Raw genomic sequence first — 12390 nt, forward strand, 5'->3', positions numbered from 1 at the left:
CAACGCGCGGAGACGGACGTTCACTGCGGTGAGCGACATGTAAATGGCCTTTCTATGAAAGGAGTGTTTCTTTTCTTTTTTTTTTGTAACCCCTCGCTCATATTCCTTCAGTACAGTGAGGACACGGCGAGCTCACCCGAGCTGCACGCCGCAGTGAAGTGACAACCGAGCAATCATTAAAAATTTTGATGGCTGCTGCACGCACAGGCCCATCTCCCGGCTTGATGTAAAGAAAAGCACGCAGCCATCTTTTGTATTTGCTCTCTGTCACCGACGAGAGCTCAGGCCTAATTTATTCCTTCTCATCGTCGACTCTGCGAAGACAACTTGTCTTCACTGTTTCTTACTTGCACATACGCTTTATTGTGCCCACATTAATGTTAAGGCTTTCGAGGAGCTGTAGACTCAACAAGCAGATATTAGGTTCTTAATGGGAGGTCGTTATTGAAGGTTTGGATTTTGTGTGTAAAAATAATGAAGCAATCTTTGGGTTGACATTTGTGGTTAACCTGTATGTTTTTTTTATTTTTTATAATGTCCTAAAACGGATATCTTGAGATCAGGATTACAGATATTATTTAATGATTCCAAATAACATGTACACGGTTTCTGAATTAAAATTGAATTTATTCAAAAATTTAAGTAACACATTTTGCTCAATACTTAGACCACCAAAATATTTGAAAACAAATTGCTGTTAATTAGCTAACTTAGTTAAGTCAACCTTTATTTATATAGCGCTTTACACAATACAGATTGTTGCAGCTTTACAGTTGATAACAGGAAAATGTCTTCAACAAAGCGGGCTGATTTTAACTACATGGAAACATTTATCGGTAAATGTCGATAATAAAGGTTAAACAATTAATCTCTGAATGTGCATCAAGTGTGTGTTGCACACTTATAATGTGAGTTGAAAAAGATAAGAGGACAAGGTTAACTACATTTTTACGCTCACATTTCAAACATTTTAATGGGCAGGGTTAAAACTATTGCCAGCCTACACACTGAATTTAAAGGTCTATCTTCAGTTTTCACACCAAAATAAAGACTTGGGGTTTTAACTCTAAACAAAATGTTAAAAAGAAGAATTTAAAACCAAATATATTTTGGTTTTGTAATGTAAAACAATTTTAAAAATGTCCCAACGATGGAATCCAATGGCATGGGCAAACGTATATTGCGTCTTTTACTTGCTTTTAAGAAAAGTTGACTTAATTGGATAATTTAGTTTAAATTTCTAATAATTACAACATTTAGTCTGTGATTAATAATTTAGATCTGTTTTAATGTGGTTATTTGATTATTCGTGTGTTCCCTGTGCAAAAACACCAAGCTCCACTTAATCTACTGGAAATGATGATTTCAGAAGAATACAGAATAAGTCACATTATTATTTATCGGTATACTAATTGAAGGATTTATAGATCATGTAACTGATAATAATATTGAGTTTCAGAAGTGGACCTGGTCCTGTACCTAGTACATATTCTCGTTTTAAACTGTAATTGTGGGTCTATAGTATTGTGACCACTGTATTTGGTTACACCCATTCAAAGAATATTTTTGCATCTTTTTTTTTTTGCAATAATTTCCTCTGGCATTCGACGAATGGGCTTAAAGTTTTTACATTTGATTTAACAATTGATATTTGCAATTCAGTTTGAAGGGTCTCCAGTGGCGTGGCTCTTTGACAGGTCTCATTAACACAATGGGTGTTGTGTTCTCGTCGGATCGGGTTCCTCGTGCGAGGTGACGCAGGCCAGCCGTTCCCGCTGAAGCTCGTGATTGTCAGGAGCGCTTCTCCTGACCCTAATTCTATTACCAGATTCACACGTCCACCTTCACTGGAGATTATTACACGGAGGGAGGGTTTGTTCCTGTAGCCGTGCCGGGAATGGTTGATGCATCTTATTTAGTTTGTTTGTTTCTTTCACAGGGGTGTAAGGGACTGCTGCTGTCACGATGGACGCCCAATCACAAGGCCAGCAGCCGCCGGTGCCAGTGTTTCAGCCACAGGTTTGTGTTCTCTCACACATAAACACAAACACACATACGGTCTAGCCAAACTTTCTTTTGTAATCTCATTATATAGCAGTTCTACAAAGACACTTGAGGTTTTTTTTTTTTTTGGCGTCTACCATCCTGACTCAACACCTGCTTGCTTAGCAGCATGTAGCACGAGCCTGTCGCCCTCTTCCACATCCACATCTGCCCCCTTCAAATCTCCCCGTGTCTGTCAATCCACCCGCAGAGAGACAGGCGGCGGTCTGCTCCGGCTGTCTCTCTGCTGTGCCGGGTGAGAGGTGATAATGAGATTCTGCTCTCTGCACAAGCAATGTTTCCTGCACACAGGAGCCATCATGTGTTTCCAGTGCCAGAGACAGAGGTGTTGGCAATCTGCTGCTTTTAGCAGTCTTTTGGTCTCTCTCTTTTCATCGTTCTCTCTCTTAATCTCTCTTTTGTCGTACTTCCTTTTCACACGCCCAGACTAATTTCCTCCAATCATCTGACACCATTATTGTTGTCTTAATGTTTGTTCGCTTATTAATGACTGCCAATACAAGCTTTCTGAACATCAGATATCACTCCTCATTTATTTATTCATTTTTACATGGGCAGTATCTTTCTTGTGCATGTAAATCAGTCATTAAACTTTTTTTATCCTCACTAAATGAATATTTAGAAGATTTAGATTAGATTAGATTAGAAGTTTTAAAAGTGAAATGTGCCTTGTCACAGACATTCCGTTTTTGGTCATTTGGTCAATGTAAAAACATCTTCATCTTGTGAATTCTTACATCATTATTGTTTACTGACTAATATTTTTGTGTAATTATTAATATCGGATGTTATTAAAGGAAAACAAAACCGTATTGAAATATTACTGTTGGTAAGTTACTGCTCATTCTTGTTTATACTGTAGTAAGTTGTAGATGATTGACAAAATGTATTTTGGGTGTCCCTTATCTGGAGAGAATTCCAAAAAAGAAGTCCTGAGTTTTTCCAAGCTTTTTATTGTTAAAAGTCCCTCTTAATTAAAAAATTCTTCTTTTTAACCTTTCATTGAATAATCAATTGCTAGACTTACCATGAGCGTTGCATTCAAACTAACATTATATCTTGTATACTTTGATTTATATTTGAATTAGAAGTCTACCAGTCGACATATATTGAATTTTATGGATACCAATAGGTAAGGTAAGGGAAAAGCTGAATCCAGAAGGTTTTAAAATAAATGTTGAATGTGTATAAATTAATTTTTTGGGATGGTTCAGCCCAGACAACTACAAAAGTCCGAAATGTATTAAATCAGTTTATAAAAACTATTTCTTGGTTATTTTGGGGATTTTTGGTTGCAAGCTGCTTCTGGGATTTCATACATTCTAGGCTCCTATACTCTCTCAAACATACTTATTTAAAAACACATTGGCCGATAAATTGGAATGTGGCTTTTTTTTTTTTACCCTTAGTTTTTGCACAAAATCCAATATGCTTTTTTTAACCTTAGTTTTTGCACAAAATCCAATATCGCTCAAACTTCCTTGACCGGTCATAATGATTGGTCTTATTTTACAAAATATTGTCGAGTACAGCTGAGGGTGAAAACTTAAGGCCCGCTGTCATTAATAAACATTTGACATTAATTTGAAGGCAACACTCAAGGTAAGTCTGGCTACGGATTACACCGTGACAGCTTAAGAGAATGACTTTTACAAGACTCGCAACAAGCATTCAAGTTCAGCTCGTATTTCCTTGGAAAAAAAGCAAGCGAAAATGCTGAATTGTGAATGCAATCACGCATATGATATATCTTAAAGTCCCCAAGGTTTGATGGATATGCATAGGAGATGCCGGATGAGTCGGTAAGGCGTGCATATTTGATGGCTCATTTGCTCTCAGAGCGAGTGGGAGGGCGAGATCTTCAGATCCGATTTTAATCGTCACGGCGGATTTTTCGACGAAGCAAAATCCCCTTGCAAAGCAAGGGCTTTAAATACTGGAGCAGATTGAAGAGGAGCGTGGCGAAGGAGGTATAAATATTGCATGGGCTGGGCCTGGAGAGAGACGTTGATGAAAAGGATGCGAACAGGATCTCCTGCCTTGTTCCCCCCACCACGAAGACCCCCCCCCCCCAGCACCAACCAACACTACCACCACCACTGCTACTCCACCACCTCTTCAGCGCTTCGGTTGTCCTTTCCTTGGCAGCCGCTGGCAGTGTTGTGCTGTCAGCTCACACCTAGTCTCCACGCTGCTGCCGTCCCGTCCTCCGTCATTCTCCTCCTCCTCCTATCTCGCATCCCCTGTCATACGGCTGCATGTCTGCATTTCTCTTTTTACATTCGTGTCACCAGTGGCCAACCCTCCATCGTTTGCTGTTGCTCCTGTGATGTGTTGTCCCTTTGAGTCATTTACCCAGCATGCTTTGCTTCATCTTCCGTCTCCTCTGACCTTTTTTATTTATTTAACCGAAACGATGGATCTAAAGGCCCATTCACACCAAGAATGATAACTATTTTAGTATCCACACCAATGCACGATAACATTATATTTATCATCAATGTGTTATAGTTTTGTTGTTTTTAAATGCTTGAGCTCTGTGCTACTGTTTTATCGTTCATCATCCGGAAAAAATCATTCTGAAAGTCATACCAACTATCATTTCTCTGTGCCGTTATCGTTACAGTTGTGGTATACACAACTATAGGACTTTCCTGATCTTCCCTATTCTCATAGAATTCAAATTCTTTTGTCAGATAATTCTATTCTCATAAAATTAGAACGATTCGTCAAAACTTTAAAGTTATTGTTATCGGTATAGTCATCATCCTTGAAGTGAAAGGTGCGATACTGTTTACTGTTGTTTAGCTAAATTTTGTGAGCGTAATCCAGTCATTTCAATAGGAATCGGTGCGATTTTGGGAGTTTTGTGTGAGGATGGAAAAGTTCCCCTCGCAGATTTCACTCATGTTCAAGTTGATCTCATGAATTTTCCGTGCTGAGAGAAAAAGCAGTTTGGTTTGACAGTGACTTCAGTGTGAGTTATGCTTTATATATTGCTACGCTATTGACAATAGACTGGCCTTTTTTTTTTTTTTCTGCAAAATTTCGCTGACATTTCATTTCCATCTAATGTGACTATCCTAATGGAAAGCATTGCATAAAAGTTGTTCAGCATCCCAATTCAAGGCATCCTTGGCCCCTTTCCTCCCACCTCCGTGTGTTATTTTTGTTTTCTCCACTTCCTGCAGAGCGGCAACAAGCCCTTTGAGCTCTCGCCCCTCCTGCAAGCTGCAATCTGTACAAACTGCGTCACGCCGCTGTCGAGTGACCCCGGCGGTCGTGGAGATCCTCGGCTGCTGCGGTTCATCTCGTGTCAGCTCAGTGCTCTAAATTGTGTGACAGCTTAGAGCCACGGATGAGACAAGCTGTCAGTCAGGGCGCCCCTGCTGCCCTTTGAAGGCGAGGCCAGGGGGCAGAAAGGTGCCGCAAATGGCCTGTGAAGTTTACATACACTGCCCACTGCTAAACAGATTACCTCTAATGAAGTGTCTGGAGCTCAGGCCGCGTCAGGCCTAATCCTGGCTGGCAGTGCGTCCCTTCGGCTGCCAAAAAAGCCGCCACCCTCTGGCCTCCTCCCGCCGCTATGCCGGCCTCCCCGGCGCTGGGAGGTGCCCATCGTTAATCAGGCCGGACAGTGCGCGAGCTGACATGCAAATGTAGGTCATTGCATATGTAAATGTGTGATTAGCGAGCCGCATGCCAGAACACATTAGCTCGACTTTGCTCTCAGCATGCGCTTGTCATGCCGCTTTAGAGGCTCATGCTAACATTTGTCAAGTGACCATGTGGGGAGTGAAAGCAATGCCTTGCCCCTCTGCGGACCATCCGCTGCTGACCAAATCAACACGAAATGTATGCATCATCTATGGGGCAATGACGTATAAGAGTGTCTAGAATAAAGAATAGGAAAATCTACATAAAAAAAATGTCAAGTTGTGTGCTCTGTGTATTCATGTTGGATTCATATGGTTTTGAAAATTATACTGTTTTCATGAAAAGTTCATGTGGTGTAACTATTAAGTAAAAAAAAAAAGTTGGACCACACCTGATTGCACCACATGGTTTTTATTTGGCTGAAAAAGTGTGAAATAAAAGCAGTCAAGCAGATTTTAATATGAATGAATTCATTTATTTTAATTTAATTAAACTAATTTAACTAATCAGTGTTATTTTAGCATTGTTTATATAATATCTTATTTATTATTTTGAATGACCATTTATTTAATTTTTTTCAGTTTGTTTATCATTTAGCTTTTTTCATTTTCAGTTGTTTTTTTTACATTTCTATTTAGCTTCAATTATTTCCATTTTCATTTTATTTTTAGTACTTTAACTTATTTTATTTCAGTCAGATCACCCTGTTTTTTCCCCCCTAGAAAAACATGAACTTTCCAACTTGCTATTGTTTAAATTATTTTTTTTATTTTTTTTATTAACCTCTCTGGATTTGACACAAAATAACTAAATGTTGCCAAGGAACCTGGTGTATTTTTATATTAGCTTGATATTGTTACATTTAGTCAGATCCAGCTTTCTCTCTTCGCTGTGGTGGCAGAAAAGAGAGCGCTGCTTCTGCTGCACCAGATGTGTCCCTGGACAAAGGGGCTGAGAGCGTGTTGTCACATGGAAAAACAAGCTACCTCAGTGTGTTAATTGGATGGGGCAATTCTTTGCCTCACACCTTTTTTTTCCCCTTAAAGCTGTCAAGTTAAAAAACAATGAAATTCTTAAATTGGTCGCCCCTTGATCTACATCCACCCCTCCGGCATCTAGTCAAGTTGCAGTGCTTCCTCCAACTCATTTATTTCAGTTCAACCTGTTATATATATCAGACAGTTTTACACAATAATGTTGATGGATTTGACAGATCGTCCAAGTATTCTTGTATTGTAAGAAAGACACTGATGCCGTTCACACTGAGCTGTCATTTGTTGCCATGACTGAATATCTTAATGGATGAACATTTCAGAGAGTTGTGTGAAGCTTAAGCTTAACTTGGAACCATAATATGAAAATGCATGCCAAGACTATAAATAAAAGAGATTTCATTTGTTGACAAGACTACAATTGTGTCATCCTTCCCCTACCGTTGCCATCTTCACAATATAATTTGCCTTCAAGGCCATCTTATGGCCAACTTTGGGTAGTTCGCCATGACATGACATTGCGTTCCACTATCTGTCACCTCCAGTAGCCAGAACGTTTGCGGGATTAAAGTTTACACTCCAAAAGCCTCTAAAGGTCAGAGTGTTAATTTATTTATTTATTTATTTGCTCACGCCATCTCCGAGGGGCTAATTCTGGGTTTTGTTTAGATTTTTAATTTTAGAGCACAAGTGTCAAGGCGCCGCACGAATTCTTGGGAAGAACACTCGGGGCAGTTTGTCACTAACTGGTCCAGCATAAGTCACTTCAGAAGTAGGGATGTCACCACTCGCCTGATTTGTCCAGACAGTATACGGCAAAGATTCATACGGCGTTTTGGATTCAACGTGGATGGTTAATGTTGATTCGTTCCCACACTCTCTTGCCCTGACATATCGCCCTAATGACACCTATCCCCGATGCCCTCGAGAGTTTTCTTACATCTCTTGGCATATAAACAAAAACAATCACGGGGTTTGGCTAGCAATGGCCGATCTGTGGGGACATGTTTGTTTTGTCAAGACGATTGGAAAAGCGCAAAACAAAAGCTGTCTGATGTTCATTTGATGTTCATTTCTCTTTCTTGAAATGTACTTATTATCTCGTTCTTCATTTTCAGAAAATCCAACAGGATATGGGCTATAACAATTTAGCCAATTTTGCCATTATAAAGAAGATCGGGAGGGGACAGTTCAGCGAGGTTTATCGAGCTACGTACATACTAGACCATACTCCAGTAGCTTTGAAAAAAGTGCAGGTAAGAACTTCCTTTTGTCATGTAATGTCTTTATGCCCTCAAAGGTGCCCCTAGTTGCTTATTAACATGCATATTATTACTAGGATATTGGCTGTTTAATAGTACTCATAAAGCACATATTAATGCCTTATTCTGTATGACCATATTCTACATCCCTTAATGTTTGCAATTAGGTTTTTAGTGTATGTTTTAAGTTGGTAAATTATAGGCCTGGCATTATAGCTAAATATTTGCTCTGAAATGGCTTGAAATAACCTTAAAATGTCCCTTAAGACATTTAACATTGTGAAATGTTCTATTTTATTTAAGTTTACATTGTTAAATATGAATATTGGGGTTAAATATTTACATTATATTGACTTGTACCAATTTTGTTAATTACATACACATAACATTGTTAATATTACAAATTAATAATGTTAAGTGTGAATAAGTCTTGCACATAGCTATATTGTCAATTTTCTGTTGCAACACTTGTTTAACCCTCCGGTACTGTTCACATGTTGGTCAAAAATGACTGATTTATGTATTTTATTTATTTTTATTTATTTTTCAATGAAATGATTATATTATATTTTAGTTCAATAATGTTTTTTAATTTTTTGTATTTTTAGATTTTATGGTACTAAATTATATTTATGTAGTAGTTATAATCCATTTATTCACTTTTTGAGCATAGACTTAAATAAAATGTCCTGCTTTAGCGGCCACAAATCTCGAATGCTTTGGAGCATAAACTTAAGTTTGATCTCTTCTTAAAAACTATAATTGGCAGTTTATTGATGAAGTGAAGTTTTAAAAAACGAACTTGAATACCATTTTTAACTTTTATAGGATATATATATTTTCCAAAACACGTTTTACTCTAAAACTGAGAAAATCAAAGCCATAAATCTAAACAAGCTGTGTTCCAAATTAGGTTTCACTAAGAATTTGTTAGGGCGCAGTACCAAACGTTTCCACTAGATCAATTTCGTCTCCCATTCATTTATAATGCTGTCATTTTTGACCGCCAACAGTACAAGTGTGACTTTTTTTAGGTACATTTAACCTTTTTGAATCATTTTTTTTTTTTTTTCACAAAGCAAGTTCCAAAACCTTTACCAAGTTTCATACCATCCCAAAATATTTAGGTCAAATATGACCGAACAACACTTATTGTGTTAAGTGTATGCAATAAAATCATTGCAAATAAATCTATTAAAATAATAGGTATGCCGTCCAGTCATAGTAAATGATGAAGCGTGAATCTAAACCTTCCAGAGTTGATTGTAGTCCATGTATCTTGATGAACAAGATTTGTTCATCTGAAGGGAAATACAAATACTGTAAATGTACTTTTTTTACAATGCGTAATTCCAAATGAAACCACTTTAATCCAAAGCCATTGGCTTAGCGAAGTATTTATTTTTTTATTTTATTTTTTATATCGAGTCGTGAATTTTGCACAACAAAAACAAATGAGATAAAAACAGTATTGGGTTGAACGATTGGAAAGCACCAAAACACCCCTTGCAAAAAAACAGCCTTCATTTGAACAGAAGCAGGCATCTGATTGGCTGTTACACTGATAATCGCGATTGAATGTGTTTCTTTTCTTGCCATAAACATATTCACAGACACAGCCAGCTCAAAATACAGTTTCCTGTGGATGTGCAAAGCAGACGTGCTGGAAGAAATAATTGGCAAGCTCTAGATTAAAAAGAGCGATACCCGGATGCCATCGCTTCTGCTTTCCCAACACACACACACACACAGCTCCTCCACCACAGTGGTCGTCTCCCTCACTACCACTGACTTTATTAACACTAATGATGAGCTGAGAAAGAATTGGTATTTTTGTATATGCCATTATAAAATGACAGGTAGTAACACTCTTAACTCGGTGAATATATCCCATAATGCAGTTCATCCATGCAATACTGCCACTTGTTATATTCTTATAGTAGATAAATATTGACTTAAAAATTCAAGCTTTCTTTAAAACACATTTAGAGCTGCAGAAATGTAATATTACTTGCATATTGCATTGCAAACTTCAACGAACTTCACTATGATTTTTTGCATGTGGTTCAGAGCTTGTCAGGGTGGAAGTCCACTATGGGCAACATTTCCACCTTTTGTGATTAGGATAATGAATATACATGATGTTTCCTGATGCAAATATTGTGCAACCCTGATTGCATGAATGAAGAATGTTATATTTGCTTCACGGCTAGTTTTATGCTCTTTAGGCTAGAAAGTTTTGGTTTGATTTTAGACTTTTGGCCTTGCGATGTTAACATTTCTGTTTGCTGTTTACACTGTGTGCTTTATCATAATCAGGACAGACATGATCAAAACAGTGTTTTAACAGATACATCTAACATGCTGTCAGGATTATCAGCTTTTGTAAAACAAGATTGTTTGTGCTGTTTTAGAATAAGTTAGGGGCCGTTCGCATAGAACGCATCTTTGCGTCTAAAACCGCTCAGGAATGGTTAAAAAAAAAAAAAAGCGCAGACCGTGAGGGTATCAAGATGTCTTTTTGAGACGTGATGCAATAACGGAAATAACAAAAATAAAACAGTTGCCATGCCAACTTGCTACTGTAAACAAACGCTTGCCCTGCCTCCGGGGTCTTCTGATTGGTCCACTGTTTTGGAACTGACATTGATGAGCGGCGTGCGAGATGCTGCAAAAGACGCGAGCTCAACGGTCACACTTTACATAGAAAAACAACGGAAAAGTAGAGCATTGGAATGGAAAAATGCTTTCTGAGTGAACAGAAATTATAAGAGATAATGTACAGTCAGCTGATTATATTATCGCAAAATAAATTGTGTTATTAGGATGGTGTTTTAAAAAATGTATGTATTTGTATTTTACATAATAAACAAAATATTTAATATATTAATTAAAAGTAAAGTCAATGCTAATAAATTATTTAATACAAATATTTAAAGATAAATACATTAGTAGGTAATTAAATAAAAATAAATTATGAGAATTAAATACGAATAAAAATATATATTAATTAATACTAATAAATAAATTAGTTAATACAAATCAATAAATAAAAGATAAATAGATGCATTATTTTAATGGTAAGAAAATAAGGAAAAATTAAAAGATAAATAAATGAATATGGGTAAATACATACATCAACAAATATAGTAATTAATACTAATGAATACATTCGCTTAAAAGATAAAAAAATTCATTAATACTAATGAATTAAAAGTTAAATAAATCAATCAATACTGATTTATCTTTTAATGTGAGTTTCAGGAATAAAGAAAATGTGAAGTGATATGACAGCCATGAAACAATCACAAATAAACTCTATAGCGGTTATTATACAAAAATATTTGACTGCCAAGTGCTGTAACTGACCAATCAAAATCAAGTATTTTAAAGAAACATGTAATAGAAATTGGATGAACTAAAAATGAACTCCCATCTTCTTGACAGTTCTCCAGACCATAAACACAGGTGAATACATGAAAACGGGTATGCTTGAGGCAGGAGGGGTGTAGATGTGGTGGGGCAGAGGTTTGGGGGTCCTGGGTTTCAGGGTGACGTACCCCCTCCTCCTTGCCCTACCACCCTGTATCAGTAACATTTTATTTTTACTTGTTTTTTTCTTTTTCCATCTTTATGCCATAACACTCTTTTTCCTTCCTCTTTCTCTCTCCCGTTTGATCTTTTGATAGATATTCGACTTGATGGATGCCAAAGCTCGGCAAGATTGCATCAAAGAAATAGATCTCCTGAAGGTAAGAAACCAGAGAAAAGAGAGACCGACACCATGTGCCGCTATTAGGATCTCTAAAGGTGCCTCTGCCGAGACCCGATACCAGAGAAACACGGGGAGAGAGAGAGAGATTCAGAGACAGAAAACAATTGATCTGGATTAGACCTTCAGCTCTTTCTATCCGTCTCTCCCTCTTCCTTGTTCTCCTCTCTCTTTCTGTTTAGGCAAGTGCAAAACACAGTCCTCTTTGTGTCGTTCCTCCAGGCCAAGATTGACACTTTTTCTTTGCAGTGCCACAAAATACAGGTTTTATCTCGTTCTGCGGGCATTTATTTTTTATTTTTTTGGCTAGCAATTTTTCACTTTTATCTATTTTATTTATTTATTTATTTAAGATTTTGACATATGACACAATTAAATGGTATTTAATTTAAATTATTTTACATTATATTATATTTTAATTACCAAAATATAAAAAGAAAAAAAAAGAAAAGTGTATTTATTTATCAATAACTAGTTACATTGAGGATGACGGTAACACTGCAACATAAAGGAAATTTAGCACATTCTCCCATGAATCTTTTGATGTTTCTTAATCTCTTTTTTCTTTGTAAATCGTTTGTCGTTCATCAAACCACCTTAAACAGGCTACAGCTCACGGTAGCATAAGCACTAACGAAAGTTA

At 37.1% G+C, this 12390-nt stretch overlaps 1 protein-coding gene across 2 annotated transcripts in view; it reads left to right on the plus strand.

The window, feature by feature from the left end:
• Positions 1 to 12390, plus strand: part of nek7 (NIMA-related kinase 7) — a 65212-nt gene that overhangs the window by 17582 nt on the left and 35240 nt on the right. For both annotated transcript variants that reach the window (XM_084117702.1, XM_084117703.1), the window contains exons 2-4: positions 1940 to 2019; positions 7832 to 7969; positions 11665 to 11727. In XM_084117702.1, coding sequence (XP_083973828.1) covers positions 1966 to 2019; positions 7832 to 7969; positions 11665 to 11727 — 255 coding nt within the window. In that variant the 5' untranslated portion in view covers positions 1940 to 1965. The remainder of the gene's footprint in view (positions 1 to 1939; positions 2020 to 7831; positions 7970 to 11664; positions 11728 to 12390) is intronic.

Source organism: Abramis brama (assembly GCF_963993115.1).
Source record: "Abramis brama genome assembly, chromosome: 6".
Lineage (NCBI taxonomy): Eukaryota > Metazoa > Chordata > Actinopteri > Cypriniformes > Leuciscidae > Abramis > Abramis brama.